At 40.3% G+C, this 21,637-nt stretch overlaps 1 protein-coding gene across 2 annotated transcripts; it reads left to right on the top strand.

Moving 5' to 3' along the window:
• Window positions 1-1,570: 1,570 nt before the first annotated feature.
• ADAL (adenosine deaminase like) lies at window positions 1,571-18,434 on the top strand. Of its 2 annotated transcripts, XM_065872086.1 has the most exons (10): window positions 1,571-1,745; window positions 1,987-2,117; window positions 2,608-2,668; window positions 6,174-6,258; window positions 9,273-9,354; window positions 11,489-11,615; window positions 12,658-12,738; window positions 14,973-15,111; window positions 17,189-17,289; window positions 17,831-18,434. In XM_065872086.1, the coding sequence occupies exons 1-10, from the start codon at window positions 1,683-1,685 to the stop codon at window positions 18,023-18,025; spliced, it is 1,065 nt and encodes a 354-aa protein (XP_065728158.1). In that variant the 5' UTR covers window positions 1,571-1,682; the 3' UTR covers window positions 18,026-18,434. The 2 variants fall into 2 exon arrangements, with proteins under 2 accessions (XP_065728158.1, XP_065728159.1); XM_065872087.1 differs by lacking the exons at window positions 12,658-12,738; window positions 17,189-17,289; window positions 17,831-18,434 and having other exon boundaries at window positions 1,683-1,745; window positions 14,973-15,122.
• The last annotated feature ends 3,203 nt before the right edge of the window (window positions 18,435-21,637 follow it).

Below are 21,637 nucleotides of genomic sequence, written 5' to 3' on the forward strand. Positions count from 1 at the left end.
TGTCTTTTAATTGAAACCGCTCTCATGGCGTCAGAACTTACTGAAACTCAGGTACTTTTGTCTTGGCGCAGAAAGAATTCATTGAGAGGGAAAGTGGCAGGCAAAGAGTGAGTTTATTTTTTTATTTTTAGGCTGCGCCTGCACGGCGTGTGGGATCTTAATTCCCCCACCAGGGATCAAACCTGAGCCCCGTGCAGTGGAAGCGCCGAGTCCTAACCACTGGACTGCCAGGGAATTCCCAAAGAGTGAGTTTATTAGCATGGAATGCTTGTAAGAAATGCAAGCGGGCAGGGGAGAAGGCTCTGCCCCAGGACTGAGAGGGCTTCATTTTTATAAACAAAAGAAAATTGGGAGGGGAAGACCACCTTCTTCCTCATTCTTGGGCAGACGTCAAGGCTTACATCATTATTTTCTCCTTTGGCCCTGAAGGGTTTAACCAGGACTGTCATGCTGCTATTTAAATCATATGTATATTAGCAAAAAGGTGGTAACATATACTAAAATATGGTAATTCATATCAGGTTTCAGTATAATGTCCCCTTTCACCTAGTTTGTTTCCCTGTATTTCTGTCTTGGCTACACAAAGAAATGCTGCTCTTCAAAGACTATTAACTCCCTGACTTCACGTAACAAGATTCAGACCGGTATCTATTGTCTTGTGTTTTAACTATCAGGGTTTGTGGCTTGAGTGCGTCTGATGCTTGGATGCACCTGTTCTTCCTTCAAGGTAGAGTAGATTGTTGCTAGGTTAGTGGATTCTTTTTTTAAGTGGTCGTTAGCTTACAACAGTCTCCCGAACTCCCTTGAAATTCCCTTTCTGTCTTTAATCCTTCAGTGGGATTTTTAAAGTAACTGTTTAATTATCCTACTCTATCCCTATCAGGTGCTAGGGAGGTAGTATAAGCCATAGTCCCTGTTCTTAGGAAGTTTATATAGTCTGGTGAGGAAGAAAGACAAGTAAATCAGTGATTGAGATGCAGTGTGATAAAGTGCTGAGTTAAGGGTAGTCACTGGATTATGTGGGAACATAGAAGAGAGGAATTTAAAGTACTTTATTAATCCTCACAGCTACTCTGCAGTTTTATCGAATTTTTATCCCATTTTTACAAATAAAGAAACTGAAGCCATGGGGTTAAAAGTGACTAAGGCCACACAGCTACTTAAGAGCAGAAGTGGTAAAAGGATTAATCTAGGTCCATCCGACTCCAATGCCTCTTCCTTTATATATTTTAAATAGGTCAAAAATGTAAACTTTTGGACCCAAAATAGGTCTTATAAATTTCTAGTTTTAGAAGTAGTTTTTAGAAAGTGCTAATAGGTAAAGGAATATACCCTACTAAATTTCAGATTTTAATTCACCCCTTACCAGCTTGAGGGCTTTTCTTATTTCTTGTTCAGGTTGTTGGCTCACTTAAGTTAGCTTTGGAGTAGCTTTTGTCTTTAGAGGAGTAAATTAACAAACCTGTTTCTTTGCTTTTGCATCAACATCTGAAAATGTTCACATTCGTTTAAATAGGTGAAGCTGAGCCCAGAACTATGCATACTGTTTATCTTATCAAAATGGGTGGAAGTGAAGCAATCTGAAGGAAATTCAAGACCACAGAACTTACTGACTGAAGCACATTGTATTGTTCATGCCAAGAATAAGTGTTTGGAGAAAGACCTTGCTATTCTGCTAAATCATGATGGAGGCAGAAGAACAACAGCCATGGAAGACAACCTTTTACTCAGAATTACCTAAAGTGGTGAGAATTCAACCAAGGAATCTGGAGTGTTGTTAATCATAATGACTTCTGTGTTGTTTCTTTTCACAAAAGACAAGTACATTTTATAAGTAGAATTTCCAAACTTTGTACATTTTAAAAGTTATATAGCTACATCTAGTAGGCAGTTTGCCTAGTACAGACTACAAACATCAAGCACCTGGTATGATGCTATGAATCTAGTGGACTTGAGAAGTTTTTACTGATTGTATTCTTAATTTAGGAACTTCATGCCCACTTGAATGGATCCATTAGTTCCAATACCATAAAGAAGTTAATAGCCAAGAAGCCAGGTCTTAAAATCCACTATCAGATGACTATGATTGACAAGGGAAAGAAAAGAACTTTAGAAGAGTGAGTTTGGGGAGATTGTGGACATACTTCTTTTTTTCTCTATTTTGCGATTGTAAATAGTATGTAAGGATTCAGATTTTTGTAGTTAAAGAAATGGGGTAGCCATCTGGTATGGAGAGTATAACTTGACATATAGCATTTTTTCCAACTGTCAGACTGTTGACAGTATTTTTAGTGATTTGTATTGTTTGTGAAGTTACACTATATTATAATATTCTTTAGACTTGAAAATATAGACTTGTTGGTTTTTTTCCCCAGTTTCCTACTACCACTTGGGGTAGGGGTTGGGGGGTGGAGAAGGGAAACTATTACTTCCCACTTAAAAGTAACGTATGATTTTCTGTCATTTGATTATCCCTCCAGATCAATGTAATTTTTGAAAAACCTATTCTCTAGTTCTTTATAAATATATGATTACTATTAGCCTAAAATCAGTTAATTTAGTGAAGTTTTTGATGACTAAAGTACGTTAAAACTTTTCATGTTGCAGATGTTTCCAGATGTTTCAAATTATTCATCAGCTTACTACTGGCCCTGAAGATATTCTAATGGTGAGAAATGAAGTAATTTTTAGACTGGTTTAAAAATTAGTAAGTAATTGATGCCCTTCTGTTGTTGCACGTGACCTTTTGCTGTCATCAAGAATCTGATGAAAAATGTTTTCTGGCTTTTTTTATGGTAACTCTTTTAAAAAATAATGTAAGACATTTGCCTAAGAGCTAATATCAAAAGATACGTTCATTATAAAAGATATGAGGAAAGAATCAAGATCAGAATCTTCTGTTAGGTAGTGGACAATGTGGAGGAGAAAATCTTGTCCTGTTTTACATATATATATATGAAATATCTGACCCAGACTTTACATGTATTGCTTGGGATACTTTGAACTGCCCCTGGGTGGACATTATAGAGAATGAAGAAGTCCAAGAGGTGCTTACAGATTGAATGATTAATCCCTAGGGAAATTGTGCCTTCCTTCTGGGGATGAAGAGCTAGAGGACTCCACTGTGTTGCCTTAGCTAAAGCTCTGTGATACTAGAGTCTGATATGGCCGACTGGCTTCTGTATATTGATCTGACCAGGTTGGCATTTTTAAATATTCTCTTTGTAATTGGAGAGAAGCAGAATCCTATCAGTGTTCTTAACCCTTAGAAAAAATGCAAAGTAAGAAGTATAACCTGTGTTTCTGGAGAGGTGACTTTTGACTGGTCAAGAAAGAATTTTCCTCCTTGGCTGACACTGATCCTCATGGTAGTTATTAAATAAATTAATCACCTTTTGGAGGAGGGTTAACTCTAAAAGTTTAGTTCAACAAAAGTTGACTAAGTGCCCACAATGTTCCAAGCACCCTGCTAAAGACTGGAAGATATAAAGATAGATCAGAAAAAAAAAAAAAAAAAAAAAAAGATAGATCAGCATGGTCCCTGCCCCTCAGGAATCTATAGTCAGGCTGGAAAGACAGACCCATAAGAGGATAAATCCAACATCATGAGGTAAGCTCTGTGTTACAGACATGCACAGGGATTTATAGGAACCCAAGGGAGCATTGTCTAATCAGCCACTCAGCAGGTACCACTGAACCCTGCTAGGAATGTCCACCACAGGAGGCTCTGTCTCACTTTCTGTTGTTGCGTGTAACAGAGCAAACCTGATAAAATTTTAGATTCTGAGAGCTCCATGGGTATCATATGCCATGCTCATTGTTTCATTCCTTCCAAAGTTGGTAAAAAGCTTTATTAAAATGAGGCGAGGAATTAAGATTCTGTAGCATTTGATTTAGTGCTACTTAGACGAACACCTGTAGGTGGTCGAGAGGATGACAGTGAGTTGCCCCAGAGAGTGAAATTAATAACATTTACATATAATAAATGAATCATGTGTGGGAGTAAGCCAAGAGATTGTTTACAGATGTGGGACTGAGTGGGGATCACTTAACAGTCAAGTCATGGCGACTGGGTGTAATCTCAAAGAGACAGGATTGAAATGTGACTGAAATAATATTAACTCAAGATGACTTTCTGAGGTGGGCATTTTTTTTTAACATCTTTATTGGAGCATAATTGCTTTACAATGGTGTGTTAGTTTCTGCTTTATAACAAAGTGAATCAGCTATATACATATACATATATCCCCATATCTCCTCCCTCTTGCATCTCCCTCCCACCCTCCCTATCGAGGTGGGCATTTTTATTGTTCCCTTTTTGCAGATGAAAAAAACTGAGGCCTAAAGAGGTTAAGTGTAACTTGTTCAAGGTCACTCACTGCGAGTAAGTGGCAGAATTGACTATTTTGTCCGATTCCAGAGCCCATGTTCTTTCTCATTCAAGATGTGCAGTCTTACCATTCTTGGAGAAAGCAGAAACTTAATCGTGTTGGATTCTATCTGAAGAAAGTACTTGAGTAGATGTTCTCAGTCCAGCGCACAGAAGAGGAAAGCCCAAAGTGCCAAGAGTTGCCCTCGGTACCTGTTGCTGCATGGAGCAGAAAGGGCTGAATCTGGCCAACACGGATATGGACCCTAGGGGAGTGTTCTTGGACATGAGCTAGAGATGATTCCACAGGCCTTAATGTGGCCTAGAGAAATCTTCCTCCCATTGCTCTCAATCAGTATTTGCCAGCAATCTTCTGTTGTTCTATTTGGTTTCACACGTACCTCACCATCAAGAAAGGGGTTGCCCTGGATAGTAGATAGGATCGCTTCACACCCTCACTTCCACCCTCGTTGGCAATTCATACATTACAAATAGGCTTCTGTGTTAAGTTTCCTGTGAGCTGGGGTAGGGTGTCTCTGGGTCTGCTTAGTTCTGGAGCAATGATAAGATGTGAGTTCTTCAACCTGCAAAGATGAGGCCTGTGCTCTGGTGGTGGCAGTGGCAGCATCATGGGGTTCCTGAGACAGCAGTGCTATGGGGTCCAGTGCCTGTGATGCTGCTGCAGAGGCTGCAGGGTTATGCTCAGTGGTGGAGGAAGCAGTGGTGTCTTGCTTGGTCCAGGAGTGTCACGTGATTTTGAATGCTTTTGTGTTGTCCTGAGCTGTGTAATCTCTGAGGCTGATTCTCCAGACCTCCTGGTGAATCCAAGCCACCCATTATATTCATATTATAATAAATTCCTTTTTTGGCTTTAGTGTAAAGAAAAAAGATGAGGCCCAGATCTTGGATTGCAATGAATCCACCAAGGCGGGGCCACCCAGTTAGGCACCATCTGCGCAACCAGCCAGCCTTGTTCCTTGGCCAGGACGCCGCACCTGCATGCCCATGTGCACATGGTCAAAGCAGGTTAAGAGTAGGATACCAGCTGTAAGGACTAACTAGGGCTGGTTGTCACAGCATTTCTAACTTGGTCCTTTTTTCTTCTAGATTTGGTATATTTTAGGGTTGATGGCAATGAAGGAAAACATGCCTTCAGCTGTTAGATGTCATTTATCTTGGTGATTTAGTAATTTTTGGATTGTTGAGTTTTGTGCTAGATTGGATACAGTTTTACTCAAATTTATCACCCATTTTCTTTGCCTAAGAAGAATCTTCCTAAGTACTTCTGGGGGGAATTTAACCCTGCCGGAAGAAATTCTTGAAAAATACAACTTATCCCTAAATAGCTTGAATAAGAATCTTAAGCCATGACTTTAAATGGTACATCAGTACTACCTAATCATTTTAGTTGTTTATTTCCATATGTAATGAAATTTCAAATAGTATACATTCATAGGTGGTTTTACTGGTTTTAGTTTTGCCTCTGTTTTATCAGTCTGCTGTTCATTAGGAAATAGAGAAATGGTTAAAAGGGGAGAAGAGAAACAAAAGGTGTGGGTGATGTCCAGATTTGGATTTCATGTGAGTATGGGCGCTGGGTAAGGGGAGCTATTGGAAATGTGGTAGTTTTGTCACAGCCTCCACCAGGGGTGTGACAAAGCAGGTCATCCTCACCATGTGGGAGACTCCCAACACTACTTGCAAATCAAATTTAATGCATGAAATAAAGCTGTAGCACGTGGCATTTTCATGGGGTTGCTTACACTAACATAATCAATATTGCATACATTGCCTTTATTATCAGGTCACGAAAGATGTCATTAAAGAATTTGCAGATGATGGTGTCAAGTACCTGGAACTAAGGAGCACGCCCAGAGAAGATGCTACAGGTAGAATCTAACTACTTCTCAGCAGATGTCTATCTTTTTTCTCATGTGCTTTGATGATGCATGTGTTTGCAAGTTGAGACTATGAAGTATTTACTTTTACACTATTGTAGGGTCAGTGGTCCAAATCTTCTGATGTACATTAATGATGTATGTTATTAATGAGTGAGTTATTCTTTTTTTTTTTAAATTTATTTATTTATTTTTGCTTGTGTTGGGTCTTCGTTTCTGTGCGAGGGCTTTCTCTGATTGTGGCAAGCGGGGGCCACTCTTCATCGCCGTGTGCAGGCCTCTCACTATCGCGGCCTCTCGTTGCGGAGCACAGGTTCCAGACGCGCAGGCTCAGTAGTTGTGGCTCACGGGCCTAGTTGCTCCATGGCATGTGGGATCTTCCCAGACCAGGGCACAAACCCGTGTCCCCTGCATTAGCAGGCAGATTCTCAACCACTGCGCCACCAGGGAAGCCCAGAGTGAGTTATTCTTAACTTAAAAAAATCAGGTCAGGTATTGTCTGTTGAAGGGAAATAAAAAGACCTGCAAACATTTTGTTTGTTCTTATTTTTCTCACTCTGAGAAAAGAACACTTTTTCCTTATAGTTACATTGTCTTAAACAAATGCTCGTTCGAGTTCCCTGCATCAAGGCACTTGTGAGACAATGAGTGGATGCAGAATCACATTTCATGACAATCACTGAAATGAAGGTTATTGACTCACGTCTCAGGGACTGATGGTATCTTAGGCCAGGAGCAAGCTGTGATGTGGCAAAACCTCTCTGGATGGAGATGAGTGGATCTGGATGTGATCTGGAGAAATTTCCTGGGACGCTCTTTCCATAAGAGCAGCATCAGGAGATATTCTGTAGTGCCCTTGGGTCCTCCTTAGCACTTTGTCTGTGACCTAAAGAGGCCCTACCAGATCATTTTGCACCCTGATATGTGTAGCCCAGCATCATTCAGGGGGTAAAATTTTTGAAACTGCATATAGTAAAGTAAGTGCTGAAATGAGACAAGCAGAAGATTCTTTTTTTTTTAAATTTATATTGGAGTATAGTTGATTTATAATGTGTTAGTTTCTGCTGTACAGCAAAGTGAATCAGTTATACATACACATATATCCACTCTTTTTTAGATTCTTTTCCCATACAGATTATTACAGAGTACTGAGTAGAGTTCGCTGTGCTATACAGTAGGTCCTTATTAGTTATCTGTTTTACGTATACTGGTGTGTATATGTCAATCCCAATCTCCCGATTTATTCCTCCCCCCAGCAGAAGATTCTTATCTCACATTTTTAAACTGTAGGATCCTGATGAGGATAGTGAAAGGGAAGGAAAGAAGAGACCTGCCAATTATTAGGGCTAGTTGACTCTTCAAATGGAGATTCAAAGGGGAATGTCACCTTAAGTATGCAGCAGTAGGGGAATAGTTAAATAAAAGTTAATGGAATATTTGGCAACCATTAAAAATATTTGCAAAGACACTTTAATGACGTGAAGACATGCTCAGAATACAGTGTTAAATGAAGGAACAGGATACATATATACCTAGTAGCATCTCATCTGTTCAAAATTATCTATCTATCTATCTATATGTTTACATATATACACACACTTAGAAAAACAGCCAGTGGTTATCTGTGAGTGGTGGGATTACAGGTTATTTTTATTTTTCTTCTTTATAATTGTCTGTGTTTTTTCTAGAGATTTTCCACTAAACATAAACATTTTGGGCTTCCCTGGTGGCACAGTGGTTGAGAGTCCGCCTGCCGATGCAGGGGACGCAGGTTCGTGCCTCGGTCCAGGAAGATCCCACATGCCGCGGAGTGGCTGGGCCTGTGAGCCATGGCCTCTGGGCCTGCGCGTCCGGAGCCTGTGCTCCGCAGCGGGAGAGGCCACAACAGAGAGAGGCCCGTGTACCGCAAAAAACAAAACAAAACAAAACAAAAGTAAACATTTTATAACTGGGGTATGAGAGTATTTTAGAGGAGGTTGTTCTGGAGAGTACTTTTTCAGAGACCCACAGAAGAGGAGGACTTGAGCACCTGAACTTGAAAGAACGTCTCTAGTGCCCTGGATGAGAAACACTGAGTCTGAGCAGGGTTGAGGGAGAGGATTTTTTCCTGGACAAGCAGGAAAACATTCTGCTAGTAGAGAAAACATTTTCTGGCATTTTTTGTTTTTAAGGACAGGCCTTAGAAAAGGGCTTCTTTTTTTTTTTCTGGCCACACTATGCACATGGGGATCTTGGTTCCCCAACCAGGGATCGAACCCATGCCCCCTGCAGTAGAACCACAGAGTCCTAACCACTGGATCACCAGGGAATTCCCAGAAAAGGGCTTTTGTTATTTTTGTTTTGTTAGAACAAGCATTTAAACTTTCTATGGCAATTTGTGAGAGTAGGTTTTTTGTTTTTTTTTAAATTGATTATTTATTTATTTATTTTTGGCTGTGTTGGGTCTTCGTTGCTGTGCGCAGGCTTTCTGTAGTTGCAGTGAACAGGGGCTACTCTTCATTGCGGTGTGTGGGCTTCTCATTGCAGTGGCTTCTCTCCTTGTGGAGCACGGGCTCTAGGTGCGTGGGCTTCAGTAGTTGTGGCTCGCAGGGTCTAGAGCACAGGCTCAGTAGTTGTGGCACACGGGCTTAGTTGCTCCACAGCATGTGGGATCTTCCCGGACCAGGGCTCGAACCCGTATCCCCTGCATTGTCAGGCGCATTCTGAACCACTGCGCCACCAGGGAAGTCCCGAGAGTAACTTTATGTTTGTTGAATTTGAGAATAATTTTTAAACAAGCTTGAATTTTATGTCTTTTTTTAAAATTTCATTTTTCTAGTATTTCATTTTTTTTCAATTTTATTAAAGTATAAATGGTATTTACTAAAATGTATCCATAACTCATCTTTAACCATACCCGTATCACACATAAAATGAAAATGTATTTGTTCATATAGGGATGCTAATGTTGAAGGATGAAGTAGTTGATGATCTCTTCAAAAATGTTTTATTTGTGTCCTTTCCAGGAATGACTAAAAAGACTTATGTGGAATCTGTACTTGAGGGTATAAAACAGTCCAAACAAGAAAACATAGACATTGATGTTAGGTAAGAAGCATTGTACCTTAGTAGTCACCATTTAAAATACTAGAATGTGAAAATTTTACTCTTTTGAGCCTGAGTATAGTGGATTTTATAAATCAACCAATAACCGATTTTTATCTTTTAATAAAAAACAGAGTCAAGAACCTTGTTGTTTAAAGTTGAGAATGCAATTCTGAATTTTTTCGTGTGGCAGTAAAGTTCTGAGTCCTGTTGCTCTTGTGAAGTATGGCTTCCCATGGCTCTTCAGCGAAAATCCAGGCTTCTTGCTATGGCCTGCAAGGTCCCATGTGGCTGCCTTTCTTACTTCAACAGCCTTATCTGGACCACTGGTCACGTATCATGCACTGGCCCGCCCTCTGTTCCTCAAGTAGTCCAAGACTGTCCCACATCAGCACCTTTGTACTTCCTGTTACTTTTGCCTAGAACACACCTCCACTGTATCCTCACGTGGTTGGCTTCTCATTATTCAGGTCTCAGTGTGGCTGTCACTTCCTCAGAGGGGCCTTCCTTGACCACCTTATCTAAAGTGCCTCCCCACATCTTCTAGTCACCCCGTTTATTTCCTTTATGGCACTCTTCTTAACAAGATCAGAAGTCTTCTTGTTTTATTCGTATACACACACTCACCCGCTAGAGTGTCAATGCAGTGAGGCCAGGGCCCGTGTCTTTTGATTCACCACTACCCCACCAGTACTTAGAACAGAGCTAGCACATAATTAGGGCTCAGTAAGTCCTTGAAGGAAGAAAGGAAGAAAGCTAACTGTATAGTTTCTGGCTATAAAATCTCTCAAAATTAAGCTTAACTGGACTAATACCCCAATTAAAAAAAAAAACAGGCAAAAGACAAGAGAATTCAGAAAAGAAGACATACAAATGGCCAATAAATGTATAGAAAACTATTTAACTTCACTAATCAAATAATTTTAAAAAGAAATATTACAATGCCATTTCAACAGGTACCCCACTCCCCAAAAAGAGTATTAACCAGTGTTTGTGAACTTACACACTGCTGGTGAGCGTATGTAATTAATAAAACCTCTCTAAAGAGGTATTAAGATCTATAAAAAGAATTTCCCTCTCTGATCCAGTAACTGTGTTCTAGAAATGTATCCAAAGGAAATAGATTGATTAATGTTAAGATTCTTCACAGTAGTGTTATTTATAACAAAAAGTAGAAAATATCCTAAAATGTCCAACAATCAGAGAACAATTACATTATGTTATATTCATATGATTTATATTGTTTTCTAACATTTAATGGCAGGGGAAATTGTTAAGTGGAAAAAAAAAGACTGCATTTTATATATAGTTGATCCAGATTTTGTAAATAAATATATGCTGGAGGGATTTCTTTATTTTGTGAATAAATAGATAAACTAATAAATGCTAGAGGAAAATTATACAATATTAACAGGGGTTCTCTGGGTATTTGATTCCTTGTAGGAATCCAGCTAATGTATGAAGAATGAATTTGTATCAGCTATTGGATACATGTTAGAATTAGAATATTACCAGTCTTGTAACCCTTAATGAAATAAGGGATCTAAGCCTCCTGATGAAAGAACCATCACCACATATGAAATCCTCTTGCCTCAATATTGAATCTGATCTGATTAAGCCTCTAGACTAGATCCAGTTTCCAATTCATAGGAAATACAAGAGACAGGAGAACATGTTATCAACATGGGGATTCAATCAGCAAAATCAGATGTGGGAAACTATAGGAAAAATGATGTGGTTTCTTCAACAAATAAATTCAAGAAAAGAGGCCGGGGGGAGGTGTGAGGTAGAGGGTGGAGGCATGGGGGAAGTGGCTATAGATTAAAAGAGACTTGAGACACATTGACCAACACAATGTGTGGACCTTAGTTGGATTCCGAATCAAACTGTAAAAAACAAATACATGAACAAAAAAACAGGAGATAGAACTTTGAACACTAACTAGATATTTGGTGCTGTTTAGTAATTTATGTCTCATTCCTTATGGCAAAGTAAGATGTCAAGTTAGTCAGGCTGTACTTTTCCAGTAAGATGTATTCCATGTAGCCTGCCATACCTCTCTGGCCATACTCAAGAGTTGTCTTTTTCATCTACACAATCAATACTCATTTTCAACTGTGTTTTTCTTGTATCAAAGGTATTTGATATCAGTCGACAGAAGAGGTGGCCCTTCAGTAGCCAAGGAGACTGTTAAACTTGCTGAAGAGTTCTTCCTTTCTACTGAGGATACAGTTCTTGGCCTTGACCTCAGTGGAGACCCTACTGTAAGTTACTTTTCCAAAACATATTTTATTTCTAAAAGGTAGAATCAGTTTGTGGGATGAGGATTAGCTTGGAGCATCCTGCTTTCTCCAGAGGTCCAGCAGACTCTCTGTGTGGATGAAGCCCTATCCTGCCCTGGATGACCAGAACGTCTACAGCAACTGCTCTCAGACAGGGTTCTGTGAAAGAATTAAGCCCCCTAAAAAAAGAGAAAAAGATTTGCATGACAATATGATTATTTTATTTTGGTTCACAGCTAGTACCATTCTACTAGAGAAGTTAATTTATTAACATGTAATCCATGTCTAATGCTTAATTATGGCTAGGGCTTAATTGTCTCACAGAAGCCCCAGTTGAGAAAGGCTGGTCTAGAGCTTCTTGGTCAGATTCAAGCAGGGTTCCTCAGCTGTGGCACTACTGACATTTGGGGCCAAAGAATTCTTTGTTGTAGGAGGGTGTCCTGTACATTATAAGATGTTTAGCAGCATCCCTGGCCTCTACCCAATAGATACCAGCACCCTCTTAGTTGTGACAACCAAAAATGTTTGTAGACATTACCAAATGTCCCCTGGAGGGCAGAATCACCCCAGTTGAAAACCATTGAAATAGAGAGTCCTGTGAACCTGGTTCTTACGGCTTTGTCAAAACCTGGGCTGTTCCGGCCTTGTTTCATCCGTCCATTTGATAGAAGCTTTCTTTACAAATCATGCTGGTTCCTGAATCAGGTGAGTTCTTCTTCTTAGCTTTAGATATCTAGATATCCTTCCGAACGTAAAATTTGGTGACTGTTATATCAAGCTTAGCTGATTGTCATCAGGTTCACTGATACTTAAGATTCTTGAGGGCAAGAACTGTGTCTGTGCCAGCTTTGAATTCTCTAACATGTCTAGCACACTGTAGATACTTTATAAACAAAATGTGCAAATAAGTCCATCTGCCGTTTTTTTTCTGCCATTATTTTATTTCTTTTTTTATTGAGACAGAGTACCCAGTTCTTCAGTTTGCCTGTACTCATACATCCTCATTTTAACTTTTGTATTCAAGGTAAGACAAGCAAAAGACTTCTTGGAACCTCTTTTAGAAGCTAAAAAATCAGGTCTGAAGTTGGCATTGCATCTTTCAGAGGTAAATAATATTGTAAAATTAGGCTGGAGAGGATGGATTACGATGGAAAATAATTAATGGAAAATAATAATCATTTGTACATGGCTAAAGATAGACCTGGCTTGGGAAAACATTTTTAGAAAAAAGTAGAAATATTTTTGTGTAAATTATAATGATGAAGGCATAACTTGCTTTAGTCCCTCACGTTACTGTTCCTTTGTTTTTGTGGTTCCTGGGGTTGGCTGTTGATGTGCACTACGGTTGTGTCCTTAAAACAGCTTAATTGACAGCTTGCTAGAGAAAATGCATGAATTTATATCAGCAGCCTTGTTAGCGGTAAGATGACACTGAGAAAAGCATGAGTTTGTCTCACCTGTCCTTGCAGGGAAGGGACCTGAATGTGTCACATACACTGGCAAGAAAGGAAGTAGCTCATCATCATTTTATAAGGCTCAGCAGAAGATCAAGTGCCCCTGTGGCACCAGCTCCTTGGCAGCACGAGCACAGTGCAGATAATGCACAGGGAGTAGCTGGAGAACAGTCACTTTCTTAATCAGCACATCCCTGTGAGGCAACCAAGGGACTCTCCTGGACTTTTCCCCATTTTACAGATGGATTGACTTTCTACCTCAGTACTTCTACCTATTTCTGTTTTTTCTTTTTTTTAACATACAAAAAGCTATACATAATTATACAACTTGATGAATTTGGATTTGTTTCCTTTTTTTATTATTTATTTATTTATTTTTATTTTTGGCTGCCTTGGGTCTTTGTTGCTGTGTGCAGGCTTTTCTCTAGTTGTGGTGCGCGGGCTTCTCATTGGTGGCTTCTCTTGTTGCAGAGCACGGGCTCTAGGCACACGGGCTTCAGTAGTTGTGGCACGCGGGCTCAGTAGTTGTGGCATGCGGGCTCAGTAGTTGTGGCTCATGGGCTCTAGAGCACAGGCTCAGTAGTTGTGGAATACGGGCTTAGTTGCTCTGTGGCATGTGGAATCTTCCTGGACCAGGGCTCGAGCCCATGTGCCCTGCATTGGCAGGCGGATTCTTAACCACTGCGCCACCAGGGAAGCCCCTGAATTTGTTTCTTGAATGCAGGAAATAATACTTAGTTTACTTACCTCGTATGATTATTTTGAGAATTAAGGTCATGATTTAAAGACTAGGAGAAAAATGGGAGCTTCGTGTCAGTACTGGCTCTTTTTCATGTCTACAAAGCAGAGAGTCAGTAATCTAGTGGCAGAACTTAAAATCTAGGATCCATGTTTCCACACTCTGATCAAAAGATCTTTCTTGTGTAGGACACCCTCTAGTTGACCAAACTGATGCCAGATTGAAGTCACTCACTGGTCAGGATAACAGAACAGCCAGCATGAGGCCAGTTACCTCTGGCCTTTGTGCACAGCATCAGAACCTGCTCTTTACCTTAATTTCTGTGGCTTTTCTTGTTTGGTCCATTGGATATAAAACATTTCATTTCAACATGTTATGGTTGTTTGTCTTTTAGGCTATCTAGGAGATGAAGAGCACAGCCAGACATTTTCATGGTGGTTGTGGTTTGCACTTAGCTAGCCTTGTCGTTAGATAGAACATGAGCACACTGTATGTGGATGGAGTCTGGGCCCCGGAGTCAGATGGAGCCAGGTTTCACCCTTATCTCCACCATTCACTAGCTCTGTGAGCCTGGACAGCTTTTCTTTAAAATGCTTTATATTTTTAACTACAAAAGTTATATGTATCTGAAGAAAATCCACGTGTACAGAAATAGTGTAAAGTAGAAGTAAAGAAAAAAAAAATGAAAGGTCCCCTTAGTTCTGCTCCTGAGTTGATCCTATTAACAGTTTTGTTATTTATATATATTTTTTCTATCCCTTTTTGTAATATGTATGAAGACATATACACAACACAAAACACACATATGCATATAGAATTGTGAGATTTTGTTTTTGAAAATTACTTTTTCTGAGTTTTGATTTCTTCATCTTAATACTTTGTATGATTCTTGTGAGGTTTAAAGGAGAATGTGTGTGAAAAGGCTATTGACTCCATAGTTACTATCATCAAAATGAATCTAGAAGAATACTGGGAAATAAGTGGGAAGATAAAAGGCAAAGAAGAGAGCTGGAAGGTCTAAGTGGTTCAGCTTCCCAGAATGTCTGCATTACCTTCCCAGAGGGACAAAATACCTGGCTATAGAAAAAAGTACTTTTAAGAACCACTAAAAGAGGTTATTGATGCCCTCTTTCCCCTTTTTTTGAGATTCCAAACCAAAAAAAAGAAACACAAGTACTCCTGGACCTGCTTCCTGACCGAATCGGGCACGGCACATTTCTCAACTCCTTGGAGGGAGGATCCCTGGATCTGGTGGACTTTGTGAGGCAACACCAGATACCGCTCGGTAAGGCTTAAGGCTTTAGGTCCTCCAGGCAACTCACTGTCCCTTCCTCCCCAGCCCCCAGGTTGCAACTCATATGTAGAGAAGCACTGTTCTAAATATATAAATATCATTTAGAAGTTAAGTGATGCTTTCTCAGCCTCATTTAAGTAACAGGAAGTTTTAGCTCCCATTAGAGTATAAGCTCCATGAGAGCAGGGCCCTTATCTGTCTTGTTCACTGCCACGTTCCCCAGTTCCTGGAACCAGGTATTATATTGAGGGAATAAGGTCGTCTAGTATTTTGGAATGACTTTGACCAATTTACGTATGTTGTGAAAATGTGTAACATTTAGTTAAAAATTAAGACTTATGCAAGATTCCAAGTATATTTTTATATGTCTGTTAACCATCACACACTAGCTTGTCTGCATGTGTATACCTGGAGCTTTTTTTTTTTAATTAATTTATTTTATTAATTAATTTTTTTTATTTTTCATTGCTAGTATAGAGAAATACAGTAGATTATTTTATATTTATCATGTGTTATGTGACATTGCTGAACTTAACTTATTCACCATTACTTTGTAGAATAAGTGATGAGAGCTTACATCTTTCCTTGTTCCCTATCTTAGGGAAAAGCATTCAGTCTGTCGCTATTAAGTATAATGTTAGCTGTAAGGTTTTTATTTTTATTTATTTATTTATTTTGGCTGCGCTGGGTCTTTGTTGCAACTCGTGGGCTTCTCTAGTTGTGGCGCATGGGTTTAGTTGCCCTGCGGCATATGGGATCTTAGTTCCCCAACCAGGGATTCAACTGCATCCCCTCCATTGGAAGGCAGATTCTTAACCACTGGACCACCAGGGAAGACCCCCTGGAGCTATTTTTATTTAACAACAAATACTTATGAAGTGCCTACTCTGTTCCAGTCACTATTCAAATTGCTGGGAATACAGCAGTAAACAAAACAGACAATGTTTCTTTCTCAAGAAACTTATATTCTAGCATAGGTAAGAGAGACAGTAAGCAAATACACAAGAAAATATCAGTGTTAGGTTCTTTGAAGAAAATTAAACAGGCCGGTAGAATAGAGATGAGATAAACACTTTTGATTGGATAGTTGGGGAAGGCCTTTCTGATGAGGGAAAGAAGCAGTTGGCTGAAAACCTCTTTACTGAATGATGAATTCACTGAACTTACAAATTTAACAATTTGCAGTAACACCTGTGTGGGTGTGTTTTTTTAACTAACATAGAGTTTTTCAGCAATTCATAATGGGTGAGATTTCTTTTCTTTTTACTAAGGAAATTTTTAAACCTCTACAAAAGTAGAGGATCTTGGAAACCACTTGCATAGTGATCTTACTTGGTGTGGTGGCCCAGCTCTGCTCTCAGCAGGGGCAGGTTGGGTTTGCCATTGCTGGGACTGAGTGGCCCTGTGTTGCAGCCGCCTTACTCAAGGGAGCAGATGCCATCAGTCAAGTCAGTGAAGTATTTTACTCTGGCTGGGGAGCTGGGCATAGCTTTTCAAGCCAGGAGTTTTATAATCATAGAAGTCGTTCTTAAGATGGACTTGCAGCAGGCAGTGAATGGATGGTTGTCTGAGTAAAGGAGTTTAGAGGTTTTCTTTGAAGCCATAGAAGTCCATTTCTGCTCTTGGCTTTTTATAATACTGTAACCCTCGACAGTGCTACCATTTTCTTACCTTTACTTTAGCTCCCACTGTAAGACCAGGAAGAAGTGCAGCAACCCTTCAAAGATTCCTTCTGCTCCCCTATCACGATACTTCCCTGCCTTCTTCATGGTGACTGGCTTATCACACCCCTCTTTCCTCTCCTTCTTTGGTAAAAGAAAGGGAGAAGCACAGGGCTGTGAAGGGGATGTTAATTCCCTGCCATGAGCTGCAGCACATAGTTCCCACACAACTACACTCATTGGACTACAAATTTTCACATGTAAGAAAAGGTCAGTTTTGTAAAATAATGAACTACTGAAAATTAGCATAGTTTGGAAAGATTTCTCATGTATCTACTTGGTGACAGTGAATGAGTCTACTAATCTGCTTTTAATAAGAGGCTTCTTCCTTTCCCCTCTTCATCTAGAACTCTGTTTGACCTCGAACGTCAAAAGTCAGACAGTTCCATCTTATAAGCAGCATCATTTTGGATTCTGGTACAGCATTCTCCATCCTGCCGTGATCTGTGTAAGGTGTTTTGTTGTGAGGTATTTTGCTCCTCTTTAGTCCCTGAGTTGCCATAGGTCAGACATTCACTACCTAGCTGGCTGCCTTGCACACCTTGGGGGTGATGCCCAAGTGGAGGTGTGAGAAGAGATTGGGGCTTGAGAGGCTGCAAAGGGCCAGCGTGACTCTGGTTTGGCTCTACGGGGAAAGGTCCTGGACAGTACCTGGGGGAACAACAATACTGATGCCCAGCACCCAGCCCTTGCGATTCGGCTTTAATTGATCTGGGGGGAGTCCTGGGCACAGATACATTTTAAAAGCTCCCTCGGTGATCTAAACATGCAGCCGTGGTTGAGAGCCACTGCCCTGGTGTTTTATTTTTTGTTCTTAAAAAGGATAAACAAGCCTGTTCAGTCATAGATGTGCATGGGTATATTTATAGGCCCCTGTTTAAATTCTTAAAAGAAGCATGGTAAATAGGAAAATACTCTAAACGAAAGCTGTTGTTTTTTAAAAAATCACTTCCTCGTTCATTTTGAAACTTTCTTGCTTATGTTGGCAGACCGATGATAAGGGTGTTTTTGCAACACACCTTTCTCAAGAGTACCAGCTGGCAGCTGAAACATTTCATTTGACCCAGTCGCAGGTGTGGGATCTGTCTTATGAATCCATCAGCTACATCTTTGCTTCTGACAGCACCAAGTCTGATCTGAGGAAGAAGTGGAATCATCTGAAGCCAAAAGTGTTCCATTTTTAAGCTGTAATGAGGTGAACTACTTCCGAGTATGTATTACAACCTAGATCTCCCTGCTGTATGCCACTTAGTAAGCTGTCCACTGCTCCCTCCCGTGGAAGCATAGCAGCCAAGTGCCATGGGCTCCAACACTAGCACCTTACTCATGGCGGATGCCCAGTCTCTCTTAAACTGACTGGCAGGCTCTGAGGTCGTCCATGGCTCACCTCCATGCTGCTTACAGGAAGGGACTTCAAAGTTGCTGCTCACTGAACTCCCCATTCCAGCAGTGATTTTGACTTAACAGTCCTTCATTAGTGATCATGAAACTTCAAGAAAATCAAAGTAGGTTCTCATCAGGAAAAGTTTTGGAATTACTAGTCTAAATAAGGTGAAGAGAGAAGGAAAAACAGATTGTCGCCAAAACCTTTAAGCCATCTAGCTTGTGATGACAGCTCTGTATTTTGTTGTGCTTACTTTAATCGGACTCCTTTCACTTAAGTATTCCCCAGAACTGTGGACTCCAGGGATACCACGCATTTTTGTGAATCCCAGTAGCCAGGGTTAATCTCCTTTGGGTGGGTGACCCTAAGTGACAGATAAAGCTAGCTTCTGATATCTGCCTTTGCCCTTCTCATGATTAATCCTCCTGGAGTCAAGATACATTTTAGATTTTGAACCGAACAATGGAGAGAGAATTGATCCATTCTTATGTTCATATCTCATCTTCCCTCCCCTACCTGGTTACCATAAAAATAATTCTCTACAGAGTTGACAAGACAGCCTCTATACTCAGATTACAGTAAAAGAGAAATGGCAGTGCTCTCTATCTCTCCCTCTGTGTATATATACGAATGTATGTATGTGTGTGTGTGTGTGTGTGTGTGTGTATTAAGTTCTGTGGCACTGGCCATAGAGAATAAGCAATAAAGGGAAGAATGATAGCATGGGGAAAATAAAAAGAAATAATAGCACTAAGGAAACAATTGATGAGAACAGATATGACTGTCCAGCTCCTAATATATTCTTGCTTCCTCTGCGGCACATGCCATCCAGTCTGTCCCTACAAAGGCTGAACGAGTATTAAAAGGGAGGGGTGCATAGATCCTCTTGCTCCCCCATCAGTGGGCTTGGTTTCTCTTTCTTAGAATGTTTGAAGACTATGTATTATTTCTTGCTTCTTCCATCCTCAGGAGTGGCAGATTGGGTGGCAGATAATGGTTTGTGAGCTAGTTTGAGATAAAATTGGGTTTTCCCTGGTAAGAGTTTTGCCTTTGCCCTATTCCTTTTTTTTTTAAAACATTTTTATTAGAGTATAATTGCTTTACAATGGTGTGTTAGTTTCTGCTGTATAACAAAGTGAATCAGCTATACATATACATATATCCCCGTATCTCCTCCCTCTTGCGTCTCCCTCCCCCCCTCCCTATCCCACCCCTCTAGGTGGACACAAAGCACCGAGCTGATCTCCCTGTGCTATGTGGCTGCTTCCCACTAGCTTTCTGTTTTACATTTGGTAGTGTATATATGTCCATGCCACTCTCTCACTTCATCTCAGCTTACCCTTCCCCCTTCCTGTGTCCTCAAGTCCATTCTCTACGTCTGCATCTTTATTCCTGTCCTGCCCCTAGGTTCTTCAGAACCTTTTTTTTTTTTTTAGATTCCATATATCTGTGTTAGCATATGGTATTTGTTTTTCTCTTTCTGACTTACTTCACCCTGTATGAGTCTCTCGGTCCATCCACCTCACTACAAATAACTCAATTTCGTTTCTTTTTATGGCTGAGTAATATTCCACTGTATATATGTGCCACATCTTTATCCATTCATCTGTCGATGGACACTTAGGTTGCTTCCATGTCCTGGCTATTGTAAATAGAGCTGCGTGGACATTGTGGTACATGACTGTGAATTATGGTTTTCTTGCCCTATTCCTTTTGCACATTCTCTTCATCTGGAGGTTGGAGGGCTGGTCCTGGGTCTTTTAAAATTGACTCATTCTCCATGCCCAGCTATGATGGGTCCCAATGGATATGGATACAGATACTAAGGAAAGATTTTTATTTCTATTTTACCACATTCTAATTTGTTTTTCAGCCTAGAACATAAAGATTCAGACAGGCATACCTGTAGTAACCCCACACAGGCAGCCAGAAAAAGCAGGTAAAGATTTATCTTTTCCTACCAGCAACAACTTAATCATAATTTGCATATATACATTTTTTTAAAAAAACACCTAGAGAACCACTGGGCATTTTATAGATAGAATTTTTATTAACATGGTATCCCTGAGAGGCAGATTAAGGTGTAAACACTGTTCTGCTTTACAGAAAGGGAAATGGAGGCAGGTTGACTTACACATAAGACATTTGGAACCAGAATTTGTATCTGTTGGTACCACAACCAGTGCTTTTCCCACAAGACTATACATAGATATACTGAAGACAAGTGATCTCATTTTTAAAAAAACACTATAGCACACTTCCTAAACTATCTCAGATCCCGAGGCATTGCTTTAGACTCGTGTTTCTTGTATCTTCCTGTCTGCTTAGGCAACATAATTGAGACACCATCTCCCCTTAATTCGTAAGAGTTAGGAATTAGGAAATTCCCTCAGCACCAGAACCCTAACTAATCTTTCATCTACCACAGTAAGCTATGGATTATAGAAAATTCTACCTCCCCACTTCTCTCTCAGATCTCATTCCCATCCCCACTCATTCAATGTGACTAATGATGCAGCTACTTATCCCAGGCCTTGGCCATCACTCACGTTCTTCTTTCCTCTGAACTGCCCATTGAAGTATCTTCTTAAGATACTGGTTTCTGACCTTCGTCTCCCATAGGAGCTAGTCCCCTAAGACTGCTCATACTTCTTCCCCAGTGCCAGTCAGCTGTGTCCTTGTCAGTAAGCACAGCACAGTACCTGATTTACTCTGGAGGATGGGAGCCCATCTCCTGATCTGCCTGGCACTCCATGTTTTAGCTGAGGCCAGTCCCTCTCTGCCTTCTGCACGGCCCATATCTTGCTACCTCTCCAATTCTGTGCTACTCCAAGCTTTGTCTAACCTTCCTTACAGTCTGTCCTTTGCCCTCTGCTCCCTTGCTCCCCAGTTTTCCCATTTTTCACCCATTCAGCACTCAATTTTGCAATGAGTTTTGGAAAGTTCATCCCACCCAGTAACCTTCCCTCTGAGCACTTCCTGCTTCATGAAGCCTTCCTGATTAAAGAGAAGAAAATACCTCTTAAATGTTTTCCAAACTCTAATGCATCAGACCTCAAGTTTTATGCATAGTGTTACTACCTAGCTTTCTAGATTTCTCTAAAACTGTTGCAGCTATACATGTGCACTATTTGTCCATGTCAGTGTCATCTGTTTTAGTTTGTAAGGAAGAGGACAGGGTCTGTTTAACTTGTGCTGTACCTGCTCATCATACTGCTATGAACATGTGGGCAATTAATTCAATACTATTTGATCATAAAGATCAGAATTACACTTGCATTTGAACAGCTGCTTTTAAAAGTAGATGTATACAGTTGAATATGTGTGTATGTGTGTGTGTAAGTATTGTCAACTCCACTGACCACAGATAATCTGTCCTCCTTACCATTAGGGTAAAGAGTTGTTGGCAGAA

This window comes from Phocoena phocoena, chromosome 2, assembly GCF_963924675.1.
Source record: "Phocoena phocoena chromosome 2, mPhoPho1.1, whole genome shotgun sequence".
Taxonomy (NCBI): domain Eukaryota; kingdom Metazoa; phylum Chordata; class Mammalia; order Artiodactyla; family Phocoenidae; genus Phocoena; species Phocoena phocoena.